The 15,293-nt window shown below is 33.1% G+C and overlaps 2 protein-coding genes across 5 annotated transcripts in view; one reads left to right on the plus strand and one right to left on the minus strand.

Annotated features, from left to right (window-relative positions):
- The window catches only part of LOC120081226 (RING/U-box superfamily protein), a 38,883-nt gene extending 33,673 nt beyond the window's left edge, over positions 1-5,210 (plus strand). The window contains exons 9-13 of one of the 3 annotated variants that reach the window (XM_039035934.2): positions 2,581-2,705; positions 3,269-3,352; positions 3,451-3,521; positions 3,830-4,010; positions 4,988-5,210. In XM_039035934.2, the coding sequence (XP_038891862.2) occupies positions 2,581-2,705; positions 3,269-3,352; positions 3,451-3,521; positions 3,830-3,962 (413 nt within the window). In that variant the 3' untranslated portion in view covers positions 3,963-4,010; positions 4,988-5,210. Of the gene's footprint in view, positions 1-2,580; positions 2,706-3,268; positions 3,353-3,450; positions 3,522-3,829; positions 4,278-4,987 lie in introns of those variants that run through there. The other 2 variants (XM_039035935.2, XM_039035933.2) reach the window with 2 other exon arrangements.
- Positions 5,211-7,853: 2,643 nt separating this feature from the next.
- On the minus strand, positions 7,854-12,288 carry LOC120080904 (ribosomal RNA-processing 7 protein). Of its 2 annotated transcripts, none has more exons than XM_039035579.2 (9): positions 12,099-12,288; positions 11,821-11,902; positions 11,316-11,447; positions 10,048-10,122; positions 9,804-9,941; positions 9,570-9,713; positions 9,117-9,214; positions 8,594-8,804; positions 7,854-8,164 (listed from the first exon to the last, which is right to left on the minus strand). In XM_039035579.2, exons 2-9 carry the CDS (start codon positions 11,894-11,896, stop codon positions 8,079-8,081), a joined length of 960 nt encoding a protein of 319 aa, XP_038891507.1. In that variant the 5' UTR covers positions 11,897-11,902; positions 12,099-12,288; the 3' UTR covers positions 7,854-8,078. The 2 variants fall into 2 exon arrangements, with proteins under 2 accessions (XP_038891507.1, XP_038891508.1); XM_039035580.2 differs by having other exon boundaries at positions 10,048-10,101; positions 12,099-12,274.
- Between the last annotated feature and the right edge of the window lie 3,005 nt (positions 12,289-15,293).

Below are 15,293 nucleotides of genomic sequence, written 5' to 3' on the forward strand. Positions count from 1 at the left end.
AGTTTAGAAACGGATAAAAGATTACAGGTTAATTTTGGAACATGTAAGACAGACCAGAGAGAAATATTTTCAGTCAATTTAATAGTTCCTTTTCCTGCAACGGAAGAAAAACTACCATTGGCAATCTAATTTCATTGCAATATAGTAGAGAGTACGAATTAAAAGAAAACGAAGAACTAGTCATGTGATCTGAAGCACTAGAATCAATAATCCACGGAGATGAGTTACTACACGAGAATGTCTTGGGACCTGTGTGAGTCAAAGAAACACATGAATTATTAGATGAAAAATTGGTGGTTGACAGTTGTAGGATTTGATGAATTTGCTCTTGTAACATGGTAAAAGATTTAGCAAATAGTAGAAATCCACCTAAAAAAGAAAGAGTTTTTACACCAAATCCAAGAGAAGCAAACCCAAACTAAATGAATCAGATTTTAAATAAACTAGTAGACCAAGCTAGACCAAATGCTGAACCAAATCAGATGTTGAACCAAGCCAGACCAATTGTTGGAAGAGGAACAGGCTGGTGCACTGGGCGGCGACTGGCACAACTTCAAATCTGACGGCTAGGCACCACCGGCGACGCGAGTTTCAACGACGGTGGCTGGCACTAGTTGTTTGAAGAAGAAAAACTAGGCATTGCATCAATCGGAAGGCAGCAATGGAGGACTCGGTGGCATGCAACAGATCTTGACGTCGAACAGAGCAGCTCGGTGGTGTGGGGTAGATCTATCGGAGTTGGACGGTTGGGGCGGCGTGGAACGACATCGCACTACAATTGGACCCGAGCGTGCGAATGGAGACTCGCCAGCGAACACAAATAGGAACGACGGCGAAAAGTGATGGCTCCTCCCCCACGCATGAAGGCCGGCGACTGAAGGTGAGACAAAAGAGAGATTTCGAGGAAGGGGGAGGGTTGCGTGTGCATGAAGGAGAAAAGGGAAAGGCCCTCTTTTCTTTTTAATTTCTATTTTATTTAGGGTTTTTAAGACTTCCCTGTCTCTGATACCATGTAGAAATTGGAGGAATAGAAATATTAATCTCCTTTTCTCTTATTCAGTATGTGCAGATTAAGTCTTCTTATATATGAGAAAGACCTTTTACAAATATGGAAAGAATAAAGACAATAAAGGAAAAAAATAAACGTAAAGACAATAAAGGAAAAAATATTCATATACAAATATAGAAATTCCAACATATTAGGTTAACCATTTCATTCTAATTAATTTTTGTTTCCTATTCTAGGTATATTAGGTTAAATACCTTTGAATTATGAGGTAGGTTTCAATGGTAATAGCCCTAGACTTTGAAAAGTTTGAAACTCATGAACTATGAAATTTGTTCCAAATTTGTTCCCCAAAAAAAAATCTTTTTTCATTAAAATAAAGCATGAACACATGGCAGCTGAGGTGTAATGACGTACATGATATAACTTAAAACTATTTAGAATACTTGAATTGTTGTTACCATTTATTTCTTCACAAAAAATATCATTAAAATCATTTACATAATCAATTGCTACACATTAGTTGCAAAATTTATATGGATGATATTATAAATGATGACACTTGTTTTCCAATTTTTACACATTAGTCATTTCCTCAATTTCTATCTTATTTTAGCAAAAGAACACCGTATTGGTATTTTTTGGAACAAATTTTTCAGTTCAAAGATCAAATGAAGTTTTTCAAAGTTGATGGGCACAAGTGAAACATACCAAAAGTTCAAGGATATTTTGTATAATTTGACCTATATTTTATTATTATCATTGTTCATCGCCAGCATCATTATTATTATTATAAAAATAAAATAAAATAAAAAGACTGGTTTTTGTTCTTTTAGAAGAGACTGGTTTTTGTTCTTTTAGAAGAGACTGGGTTTTATCTTGAAGCTTCTATTTGGGATTATTTAGTGACCATTTTGGTTACACCCAAATGGAGAAATATCGAGGAAAAATTGGTCAAATCATTTACTTTTTATGGTTTGAAGTCTTATAAAAGAACTCTACCAAAAAATAATCAAAGATCAAATAAATAATTCAGTGTTGTACCAATCAAAAGAATATCTGATTTTTGTTTTTCAAATGTTTGTGTAATTGTTTTTGACGTGATCATGTCTAGTTTATTTTCATGTTTTTGATGACTTCGTAATTTTTGAAATTCTCACACTGAAATATAGTGTTGGGCAAATTAAGAGGTATAAGGCATATGTAACACATAATCCAAACATTTGAAACTTGGATTTGATCAAATGGTTGAGTGTGAAATCTTCTGAGACCGTTTAACTCGCATGAATAACCGGTTTAGTTGATTAGAAGTAAGTTAGTGAGTACAATAAAAAGGAATAAAGGTATCAGGTATCTTGCAGTTTATAGTAAGGACAATGTTAAGTCTTTTGTGGTTTCCTTTTATATCAATTATCAATCGACTATCCTTTCTTCTTTCTTCTTATTTTTTTTTTTGGTAAGACAGCCATCCTTTCTTTTCAAAACCCTAGTTATTTATATTATCTTCTACATTTATGAGAAGTGTTATTCTTCTCTTCTAAAAAAATGTTATAGAAGTGTAATTCTGTCTGCAGCACTTAGAGCTGCAGCTTCAGCTGTGAAGCATGAAGATGATAGGAGGCTATTCCACAATGCTGCTTTGAGGAAGCGTCGGAAAGAAATGGGCGACCAGATGGATCCAATTAGAAGATTAAACCGGGTATTTTTATTGATGGGAAGTAGGATCTTGTGACGTCGATAAGAGGATTGGCTTTGACTTAAAGAATTATCCATGCAAGATAGTTAACTAATTCTAAAGCACTATGGAGGAAATTGCATCTTTTCGTCTAATTATATATGTCTAAACAGTTTATATATTTTGCAACCATATTCCATCGTGCATATTGAGAAATAGTTTAGCACATCAATTTATATGCCGTTTAGATATATTAAGATCTGCTCTGGTTAGCAAGAACTTGATTGCAAAGATGAAATGTGATCAAAGACGTTAAAAATTTGAACAATCTGAAAAACTCGTGTTTAACAATTGTTACAAACTTACAGTCTACGACAAGGTTTAGAAATCAATTGATTTAGGTTTGTTTTTCTTTTTTTTGCCACCTTAAATTATGTCTGTTGCAATTTGAAAAGAATTCCTCAAGTTCCAGGCTACTTGGCATTCCAAATAATCTTTATGAGTTGTCTTCAAGCTTTTACATACAAGATATTGCTTGAAGTTGTAGCTTTTGCAATTTATGAAGAACCAATAAAACCTATCTCCAGGAAAATGGTGATATCACCATCGATGATGGCATCCATCGAGGAGTGCAGTATCCTTTTGCAGAAAATGAAAAGGTTCTAATTAAGGTGAGCAATTTTCTGATCATATTCTGACTATTTCTTTTCTTTTTTTATTTTACTTGATGAAGTTTAGAATTTGAGAAGCATTCTGGTATACATTTTAGGGAAACAGGAGAACACCAGAAAAATTTGTTGGGAAAGAAGCAGTCATCACTTCCCAGTGTCTCAATGGCTGGTTAGTACACATTCTACATACTAACAAACTAATACTTCGTGCATGTTTGGGTGTGATTTTGAATTAGATAAAATTACTTTTGTAATGTTCAAAATCACTCTGAAACACATATTTAATCTCTCAAGATCAATTCCATGTTTAATTTCACACTTGTAAACACAATTTTCCTACTAGTAAAATTGATTTTAAATTATTAAAAGCAATTTGGGTGATTTTAACCCTTTAGAATCACTCTCAAACATAACTTATATTTTAATCATGGTCTTCTCAGGACATTTTACTCATAATTTTCCTCCTTAAATCTTCAGGTATTTGCTAAAAATCATTGGGACTGGAGAGAATGTTCGGTTGCAATACCGCTCTCTTAGGAAGATCTTGAACACGACACCAGCTAACGAGGATAGTTGTCCCTCGCAGCCACTTCAGCATGGTTGCCCATAAAAATCTCTCTTTCTCTGGTTGTTTATGATCATTAATCCAGAGCAACAGGTAAAATTATAATCATGGTTTTGGTCAGTGAAAAGTTGTGGATTTGTTTGGCAGGTGATATATTTATTATCTTGGTTATTGTTGCATCAGAACAGCAGCTGTTAATCTTAGGTTTCTCTTACAGGCTTGTAAAAAAATTCCTTGAAAATGTATCTAGTTTTTTTTTTCCCTCTTAATTATAGGCCCAAGAAAACCTCTATATGTATCATTTTCATTATGCTTGAGATGATTGTGAGATAAATTATATGCAAATTGAGACTCGAGACATGAACTGTGGGCAGAGAACACTTGACATCTCCAATTAATCAGGAACCATTGAACTTGAAAGTGATATTTCCAATAGGAAAAACTTTGGGAATTGCTTTCTCAATATTAAGGTATTCAATGGTTAGCACTTTTAAGACTAATTATTAAGTGTATAGTAAAAAAAATTGGCAAATATAGCCTAACCTATCAATGGTAGATTCTATCGATAATAGATTTTTTTATCAATGACAGACTATATCATTGATATGCTCATATTAGCGATATATAGTCTATCAATGATAAACTAAGAACTGGATTTTTGTTATATTTGTAATTTTTTTGTATTGTACTATATTTTGCAAGGTCTCTTGCTATAGAAATAATAGGAATAATAGTAGAATATTAGTATGGTTATTAGTTAGAGCATATAGTAATTAGTAAGCTTATTTGAACTTTTTATAGGTATAAATAAATGGAATTGGTTGAGAGGAGGGGATGAAGTATTTTACGGGATTTCCATAATTGGAAAATTTGGGAGAGTAGTCCTCTTGAAAGGCTAGTGGTTATCTTTGTTACGTAGCATACTTCAATACATTTTCATATATTTTTTCATACATTTTCATATATTCTTTATTCTTGTTAGAAAGTTTCCTCACGTCTCTTTAAGATTGTTCCGTTTTTGGATTTTTTTTAATTTATTTTTATTTTTATTTTGTTCTTTTTGGATTTAGGCAGTATGATTTTCTCAAACTTGAGCTTCATAAGCCCTCTACGCATAAGGGATAAATAAGACCAGGCTTGGCAAAAATATATAGTTGCTCCGCCGGCAAGAGAATCCAAGTGCACTTCAGTTTCTATACTAACTTGCATAGTTTTAGAATGAATTCATTTTTGTAATAAAATTCTAACAGTCACATTTATTCCAATGAAAATATAATAAATTAACATGAAAAATGGTCTTTTTGTGTTATTTACTTGTGTTCTATACTTGTTGGAGTCTACTGTCAAATCTGTAATAAAAAAGTACAAATTGATCAACAAACAAAGGATGTTGGATTAGAAATTAAGTTCTATCGTTTCCACTACTGTTATAATTGCCATTGTTGTTACTATTCGAAACAAAAAATTATGAACTTTGACACTATTTGATCTTTGGAGGTAGAGGGAACGGTAATGATAACAGTAAATGTGGTCAAATTCATAATTCTAAATACACGTGATAAAAAAAAATCTAATTACATTTACGGTTCTAGCCCAAAATTCTATTAAGATTACACCAATTTTCATTACAAATTGATAAACGTGGCTAATTAGCATTTATAATTCTATTCTTACCGGTTCAAATGTTTAAATTGGCGATTAACGAGCAAATCACATTTAGGGTGTGTTTACCTATCCGTTTGCGATTTAGAGTGCAATCGTAATTGAATTGTATTGTAAATGGAATGCGCTGCAATGGTAATCAAATTGCGTTTCATGGTGTTCACTAACGTGTAGTTTAATCGTAATTAAAAAAAAAATCATTGGTGGTGTTTACTTTTCTCTATAATTGAGAATACAATTTGAATTATTACCATAATGCTTTTTATATTTTAAAATGATTTTGCTATGCGCTATTTATTTTTTTCTATTCATTTTTTTTATTATATTTAGTAATTAAAATTTTATATTTTAACAAAATTTAATACCTAAACCAAAAAATCTAGGACTTACAAAAAAAAATAGTAATTATCTTAAATTTCATTTATCTAATTCAAATTTTAATTTGGTTGTAGAATTATTTTTTTCAAATTAATCTTGATATATATATATATATATATATATAAACAAACTTCATTTTTAATTATCTAAAATATATATAATGAATAATATATTTTTTAGTCTTTAAAAAAATAACAATAATCTCTCTCCACCATCTTAAGCCAGAACGAAAAGTACATAGTGCATTTGGTTTTGGCTCAAAGCAAGAATTGGGGCGAAAGTGAGATCAAGCTTGAACAAGAGTGAGACGGAGAGGGGAATTAATCAACGAAACCGTTGATCAATTGGAACTCACTTCGAGACTGGAAGCCCAAACTTCATGGATTTTTATGGGTTTGTTGATGGTACTAGATGGTCTTATAAGGAGTATAATATAGGGATGAAAAAGGAAGAAAGAGGGATTCATGGAAAGTGGGAGGATAGAGAGAAAAAATGGATATAAATTTTGATAGGTTTGGGTTTCAGGGTGATGGCAAAATAGACAAACTTATTTACAAATATAGCAAAACCTAAAAAGAATTACAAAAATGGCAAAAAGTTTTTTCAGTCCATATAAAAGGTTCAAAACACCTCCAATTCTTCTGAAAGTCAATCTCCCTACTATTATTATTTGGGATAGAAAACTATCAATATCTATTCATGATAGACAACGAATCACTGTCACTGATAGACAGCTATAGAACATTGTCAATGTCTAAGTATATCAATAATTTTGCTATGCATTACAATTCCCCTTAGGTTTTTTTGGTTTAGATTGCAAAGGAGAGTGTGTTCCTAGTTTTTTTCGGAAATGTGAGAATAAAGAGTGTGAATTTATTATAAAAACAAAATAAGGGAAAATGAGAGAGTGTGAGGGGGATGCGAGAGGGAGAGCCAAAAAAATATTAACAAAATATTAAAGTAGAAGGTAAATTATGCGAAGTGGAAAAAAAAATGGTGCGAGTCCATTGTAATCTACAATCGTAATAAGAATACCACTATGAGGGGCTTAATCCAATTACATATCAGTAATAAAAAATGATGGTACCACAATTGTTTTCCATTGTAGATTTAGATAAACATCTTCAAATGTAATTCAATGGTACCTACCTCCCTAACTTGCATTTCATTGTTACATTTTAAGATAGGTAAAAATGCTCTTAGTTTAGAAGTATTTGGAAGGATTCCTTGGAAAGATTGATGATGAAATCTTTTTGTTAATGATTTGGTAGCTATTTTTTCTACAAACAAACAAAATCAAATTGTAAAACTACTGACTCCAATAACAAATTTGTTTTTAAAATTTATGCTTGTTTATTTACCTTTTCTTTTTGCTAACAAAAATGTTTAAAATTAGAGTTAAATTTTAAAAACAAAAATAATTTTTTGAAAACCATAAAAGTAGTTTTGAGAACTTGCTTTGTTTTAGATTAGACTAAAATTTCAAGTGTTTTCTAATTTTTTTTAAACATCGTAAGGAAAATGTATAAAAAGCACAATTTTCATAACCCAAAACCTAAATACAAAATAGCTATCTGTTTATAGATTTAATTCTTAAAACACAAACTAAAATAAAAAAAAAGAAGAAAAAGAAAAAGAAAAACAGCCCAAACTAAATAATATTGGTAACCAAACACAGCCCAAGAAATTAGTTTTCTTTTATCTCTTTTTTTGAACTTCAACCTTCTAAGCACCACTTTCATTCAAATGTTACTTTGTTTTGCTTTCTACCAATATACTTAAAAGCCAAATTGATTCTGAAAACTAGAAAAATAATTTTCAAAGACTTGCTTTTGTTTTAAAATTTTGATTTCTTCAAGAATAGTGAAAACTAAATCTGAAAGAAACGAACGTAAATTTCAAAAACTAAAAATTAAACCGGCCTAATCCATTACATTTCACTGGATATAGATGTTAAATTGTTACAAAGTCAAGACATAGAGGCCCAAAATTATATTTTAACCATGTCAGGCACCTACACATCTTAGCCATCTGAAATCACTGGCAATGGTTTATAATTAAAGTGCCATAAAGAAAAAGGTCAAAACTCCGGCCGCCATGCCCCTTGTAGGTGACAAAACTTCAATAAGGGCGAAACTTTCTAGCAGCTCTCAATTGTTGTATCCGTTTCTTGTCTAGCTCAAATTTACTTTGCAACATCAGAACCTCTGCAACAAATAAGATATCAACTCACCCTTCTGTTTTTTCACCAACAAAAATTCATGGTACAATAAATTCACTAATGACATATCAGAAGCTCAATGAAAACAATGGCTAACACATTGCACAACAGAGAAAAAAAAATATGTTAAAAATGAATTGAGGGATTAGGCAATGACACAGCAGACACAATCCTTGTTCCAGTCATCACTTGAATTATTTTCTCCAGAAACAATAAAAAGCTGGTCATAAAATCTATAAGCATTTTAGGAGTAGATTATCTGGTGATTGGAAAGCACTTGTTAAGTAGTTTTTCCTTGGGCGGAGGTTCCCTCTACCCTGCCCTTAGCTGTCTTTTATTACCATTCTGTTTTTTCGTCTCTCCTATAAATATATATTTATATATAAAATCATTACAGGAGTAAAATGGTTCATACCATTCCTCTGTGCTTCTCTTCTTTGGAATCGATAGAAATCCAACCCAACTTCCTTCCGCTTCTTTTTGGACATTTTATCACCTACAGAATTTTGCGCTACCGAACCAACAGTGACCCCACTTTCAGCATCCGTGGTCTTCTTCCTCCCCTTCTGATGTACAACCACTGTCCATCCCCCCTCAGCAGCTTGAGCTTCCCTTTCCTTCTTTTCCTGTGTCAACAAAATGGAACATTCATGAAGTTAACCACCCACATCTGATGCAGGATTCGACATTTATGATCATCCATGGAAAACCATTTTAATGTCAATAACGAACAAGACGGACTCGTTGCAGATAACCAATAGTTAAGTAACTTCAACTGTTCATCATCTTGAATGTATTTTGGTACATTTCACCCTAAAATGAAGTATAGCTCTAAATCACATAATCAAAACTGATGAAATCAGTTTCAGAGGCTTCTTCTCCATAACGAACGAGAATGTATGGTTCAAGTTTTGTCATTGTTTGAGGGGGCATATTACCTGTTCTAGCTGTGCTTCATGTGCAGTTATATAATCATCTATACGTTGTTGCAGTACATTCAAGCCCGGTCTATTTTCGTGATATTCTGTAATCCATTCTGTAGATCATAAAGTTCTCAATGAGAAAATTCATAAAATCCAACAAAATATGATACAAGCTCCTCATAAACATAACACAGAACACGCCAATGGTTCGAGTAAAATGATTTAGCAACAAGTAAAAGAAAACTTTTCACAGGCATCAGGAGAGGTAGAGCCATTACAATTGAGGCAGTAAGAAGAAAGAATGATAACAAATTTTGACACTAAGCAGGAAGGCTGTTCAGGCATCAGGAGAGGTAGAGCCATTACGATTGAGGCAGTAAGAAGAAAGAATGATAACAAATTTTGACACTAAGCAGGAAGACTGAACAGCATTGAGATAAAATGATATCGTATGCTCAAAATTCTTACTTTTCATTCCCTTTGAAGTGTCATCATCTCCGGAAGAGATTTGATAGACATCATTTTCATCATCATCATGTGATTCTGTCGACTTTATGGCATCTAGAGAACTAGAATCCTTTTTTTTCTTTTTGGAAGATTTCTTGGCCTTGCCTACAAGAAAATTTCTGTTTGTAAATCAGTTCAAGAGAAATTCTAGTAATAGAACATGTATCAGTTAAACTCCATTCATATTCTTTATACCTTTCAAGAATGCACCATCGTCCTGAAAGGGCTGACAAGCTTCCAGCTGCATAGCTGCTCTTCCATTTTCTAATGAGTTTTCACAATCCTTAGACAATTTGCGGTTCTTTTTATTTTTCCTATCTTTCTTTAGTTTATCTGCAAAGAATATTACCAGTTATGTCTCTATAGACTCCCAAGGTATCGTGTACAGCAACAGTAACATTAACCAAGCCACAAAAGTGGTTGAAGCAGATTTACATACCAGACTTCTTGGGATTTTCAGCATCTTCTCCCTCCACATCAAACTGATCGGAATCTGCTGGAACCACACTTAAGCCTTAAATAGCAGGAAGCAAGTTAAACAAGTTAAGAAGATGTATGATAGGGACAAAAAAGAAATAGGGAAAGAAAATACTGAAGAGTTAAGGGAGAAAATTACTAAGAATTCCTCAAAGATTTTACAAGCAAGCAATCATTGAGAACAAAAGGCAATTGGAAAATAAGTTATTTAAGAGAGAAACTCAAAACAAGGAGCTATATACACAAGAAACTAACTAAAAAACAGAAACGTCAACATAAATAAATAAATAAAGGACGGGATTGGGTAGGGGCTCTGTAAACGAGAAGAAAAATAATAAAACAGAATAATTAAATAACTCCTTAATTACGTAACCCAAGAGACACAGAACTTATCCCAGTCTCATCCCTTGAATAATTATGCTATTCATTTCATTTCATGCCAAATATGGCATAACGAAACAAGAATGTAAACACCAAAGAATCCCCTAGACTTGAAGATGCACTAAGCAATGTCACTCAAGATGAGACAACAATGTTGTGCAGAATATCCTCAAAAGCACTAGTACACAAAATACACAATTAAATCCCTAAGAGAAAGTAAGACATCTTCTTGACCAACTTTTTTCTAGGACTTTCATGAAACAAAATGAAAGAATATATATAAGGGCATTTTTATTATTTGAAAGAGAAAAACCTCAACCCTAAAAAGGAGTCCACACACTACCTTAGAAACAAACTCCAATTCGAAAGAATAAGACCTCTTTCAACACTTTCATACCACCCCCCCCCCCCCCCCCTCCCCCCGCGCTCACACACCAACCTCATGCACAAGTTGTTGAAGCGCACAAATCTGCTACTAACAAGAGGAAGGTCCGAAAGTAAATCTTGATTCCTGTTCCAACCAGACCAATTCAAGCCTATAAGATTTCCAAATTTTTCCAAAAAAGCTTCTCTCTCCATATCTCGCAACCCCATGGACTCTAGATGTAACATCCCAAGTTGCAAGTAAATTTCAATTAATTATCTTGGATTTTATCTCTCCCTTCAATTTTGGTTTCTGGAGCCAAAATTGAGATAACCCTCAAAAGGATTCATAGCAACAACAAACGGTAAAAAAGTAAACGCAAGTTATCAAAAGATCTAAAATATACCAAGTAATCTAATAAAACAACATTTTATTTTCACAAGGACGTAAAGAGTTGCAATACTAAACTTAGGAAGTCGGCATACCATTATGTGCTTCTAAAGCATTTATTGCCTTGAGATTGAGTAGATCTTTCTCGTTGAAAGGCATTTGTTGAAGTCTCCTCTTTGATGACTTTTTCCGCTTCTTTTCTTTGTCAGCTTCAATGGCTATAATACCTGAAAGAACAAAGAAATAGAAATCAGTAACTATATGAGGAGGCCAATAACATTAAAGCCCTTCAGTAAGTTGGATGCAAACAGAGCATGAGGATAAATTAGCCAATCCCATTACCCATTGGGGTAAATACTACAAGAGGAACAAACATGACACCCGGGGCTGAAGGAAAGAAGAAACAGATGGTAATGGAGTCCATAAGATGTTCTTTAACTTTTGTTCTAGTCTATTCCAAGATAACAGGAGTAAAGCGAAAATAAGCAATAGAGTAGCTCAACTGGTCAACGTATTCTCGACCAAGAGGTCAACCCCCTGCTTCATATGTTGTTGAACCCAAAAAGCATATAGTAAACAAGGTAGCAAGCAAAAACAAACCCTTTTCAACCGCATGTTCAGTGTTACTCTCGCGAAGCTTTTTGTCTTTGTCGCGCTTCTTCATCCGTCCGTCCATCTCACTCTGTTCGCCAGAACCATAACCAAGGAATAAATTAATTATTAGAAGAAAAAAAACCAACAATTCTTTGACTTGGCTAAACTATTTTAATTCTAAAATCTGTGACTTTTTATTAGGGAAAATGGTATAGAATAGGGAGAAGTAGATGGAGATTGGGAGAATACCAATACCAAAACAGAAAAGAAAAATCAGTCCAAACCTGCTAGGAGAGAAGCTGCGGCGGAACAAGCTAAAGAAAGAAGACGTTGGTGGCTGTGACGGCGGCGGCGTCACTGAGATGCTGAAACAGAAGAGGAACCGTGGAGAAGAAGAAGAAAGTGGAGCACGTGAGAAGGAGAGGAAGAAAGGGTTTAGGGTTTCCAATCTCTTTTATTTATTTTTATTTTGCTAAGTTGTACGGTGGATACTAATGGCTAAGTTGTACTATCGACATCAAAGGTTCGATTTTCCCACCCCACACTTTAATTATAATACCTTTGCAGAAATTAAAAAAAAAAATCTATATTTGCCCTTTCTTGAAAACATGTTTGCTCTTTTACCATTTTTACTCATTCTTATCATAATATTAAATGCTTCTCCTCTCCTCTATTTTCTCTGTCTCTTTTGCTCTCACTTTTCAACAACCAAAAACCTAAATTTCAATGCAACACCAATATTCCATACCATTATCTGTCAACATTTATTCTCTACAAACATTGTACCACTAGGATTCAATATTATTAATATCAAGCATGGGGTAAGTAAGATCCCTTCTCAATTCTCCACTTTTAGTCGAACACTCTCAATATTCGTATTGCTCTCTCACGTTTAGCCGAGCACTTTCATGGTATATTCTATTGGCCAGCGATCGCCGACTTCATAGGGCTGATCATTTACTATGTTATTTGTGATCACTTAGTATGTTATCAATGATCGTTTACTATGCTATTAGCGATAGTTTTCCACGTGATAGTTTGTTATGTGCTCAGTGATTGTTTACCATTTTCTTATCGAATCATATCCAATTTTCTTATGGACCGCGTACATTTTATTGTTATTCCAATTGCAAAGCAAACTTGATTGTATCTATTTGGCATATTATAGAAAAATGACGTCACTTCGCATCTTTGTACGCTATGCTGGAGAAAGATTCCATGAAAGGATCAAAGAATAAAAATGATATAGATCATAGTGAACTAGAGAGTCTTCTGCACCAATGACTAAATATCGATCCGGCTAGGTTTAAAATACACATAAAAAATTGTTATAATCTATTGGTCCCAACTTTCCCAATTGATATTGTTGATGATAAATATACTAGTTTTTTTTTTTTTTTGGAAAGCATTGATGCATCTCGGATGTCGTTGTTTGTATCAGTGATGTCAAATGATACTCATGGAATAAAAACCAGAAGGGCAATCCGACCATTTCAACCATTCCAACGAATTAGAACTTCTATTTTCCAATAGATTCAAGATATAGTATCCCACCATATCTATACTTGATGAGAACATCAAATCGGATAATTTGGGGGATGACAAGAATGATCTATAGGTTGCATGCAATGTCCAGTCGAGATGTACAACACATCATGTATATGAACAATCTGGTGGACCATAGCTAGACTCAACACCATTTTTTCATATAATATATATGTATGTATGTATATATATATATGCATGTATATGTATATATGTATGTATGTATATGTGTGTATACATATATACATATACATATATGTGGATTTTAGTTTTCTTAAATTAAAAAAAATCAAATAGATTGCAAAATTGAAAAAAAAAAATTGACCGTTGGGTCAAATGTTAAAGATAAAAAAAATTCTTTAAAGTTACCAAAAAAAATTCTTTATACATACATACATACATATATATATATATATATATATATATGTAATCTGAATGTTCAAATTAACAAGATTAATCATCGTACTGTTGATTGGTTATATCTAAGGGACACAGAAATATATCAGTAATCCGAATAGTGCAGTTGTCAGTCTTTAGTGAAGTGTACGGCAGTTAACGGATGGTGGATACCATGATTAAAGAGTTTAGTCAGTTATTCACGTACCGTTAGAGCTTCAAGCTACAGGTCCATAAGGTCCCTTTGGTAGCTCAATGGATTCATCAGTTTTTGGGTTCGTTTGAAATGTTCAAATTAACAAGAGGAAATTTGATTATATATGATATAATTAAATTAGTTCAATTATATATGATATAATTGATTTGATGTATTTGATACATTATTTGATTAGAGAAATTAATATAAATATGATTTATATTAAATGTCATAAAAGAGAAAAAGAACTATAGTTTATATGTTGCATATGATGCAATATTAAAACTATAGGTTACAAATATAAAATGATAAGTTAATTATTGTATTTATTTATAATATATTAATTATGAGATAATTAATAATTTATTTTCTCCAATAACCACCTTAGTGGGTGGTTTTACACATTTATGGCTAACTGTGGGATAAAGTTGAAAAATAGTTTTTCATTTTTTCATTCCACACGACACACACATCAAGTGATTGTTTTCATATTTGAGAGAGTAAACGATAGTTATCGAGTTTTCTATACGATAGAACTCGCTTTCTATACGATCGAGTATCAAATCTATACGATAGACTTCTTCTTCTAAATGATTGGTTATCGCGTACTCGATCATCTAGTTCCTCCATCCCTCTACCCAAATCTATACAGAGCCCACAACTTCTAGATTCTCACACTGAGAATACCAAGGTAATCGAGTGGTGGTGTCCTATTCTGTTCGAGGATCGAGGATCAAGTTGTACTCACTGGTGATTGAGGATTTTCCAAAGGCTGGGTGATAGATCAAGGAAATACTAGAAGAAAGGGTTATTCAAAGGTATTATACTCGATCCTTTGTATTTCATTTAAGAAACATGTTGTAATTTAGTGTTTGATGCATAACTGTTCCTGTTTGATTGTAAATGTTTATGTTATTTTGCAATGGAGTTTGGAACGATCTGCTTCCGCTCATTGGTTCTCTAGTTTTAGAGTTTCTTCAGTTTGGTCTATGATGAGTTACGCTTCTTTACCTGACTCATTTTGGGGTTATGCAGTAGAGATTGCAACATACATCCTGAACTGCGTTCCATTCAAAAGTGTTGCCAGAACACCTTTAGAGTTATGGAATGGTCGTAAAAGCTAGTTTACATTATTTTAGAATATTGAGTTGCCCAACACATGTGCATGAGGCTAATCCTAAGAAATTGGAACCACTTTCAAGATTGTGTCTATTTGTAGGCTACCCCAAAGGAACGAGAAGTGGTTACTTCTTTGATCTTAAAGAAAACAAAGTGTTTGTATCGATAAATGCTACTTTTCTTGAAGAATACCACATAAGGGAGCAAAAGCCCATAAGAAGAT

This window comes from Benincasa hispida, chromosome 7 (assembly GCF_027475165.1).
Source record: "Benincasa hispida cultivar pf3 chromosome 7, pf3_genome.v1.1, whole genome shotgun sequence".
NCBI classification, from domain to species: domain Eukaryota; kingdom Viridiplantae; phylum Streptophyta; class Magnoliopsida; order Cucurbitales; family Cucurbitaceae; genus Benincasa; species Benincasa hispida.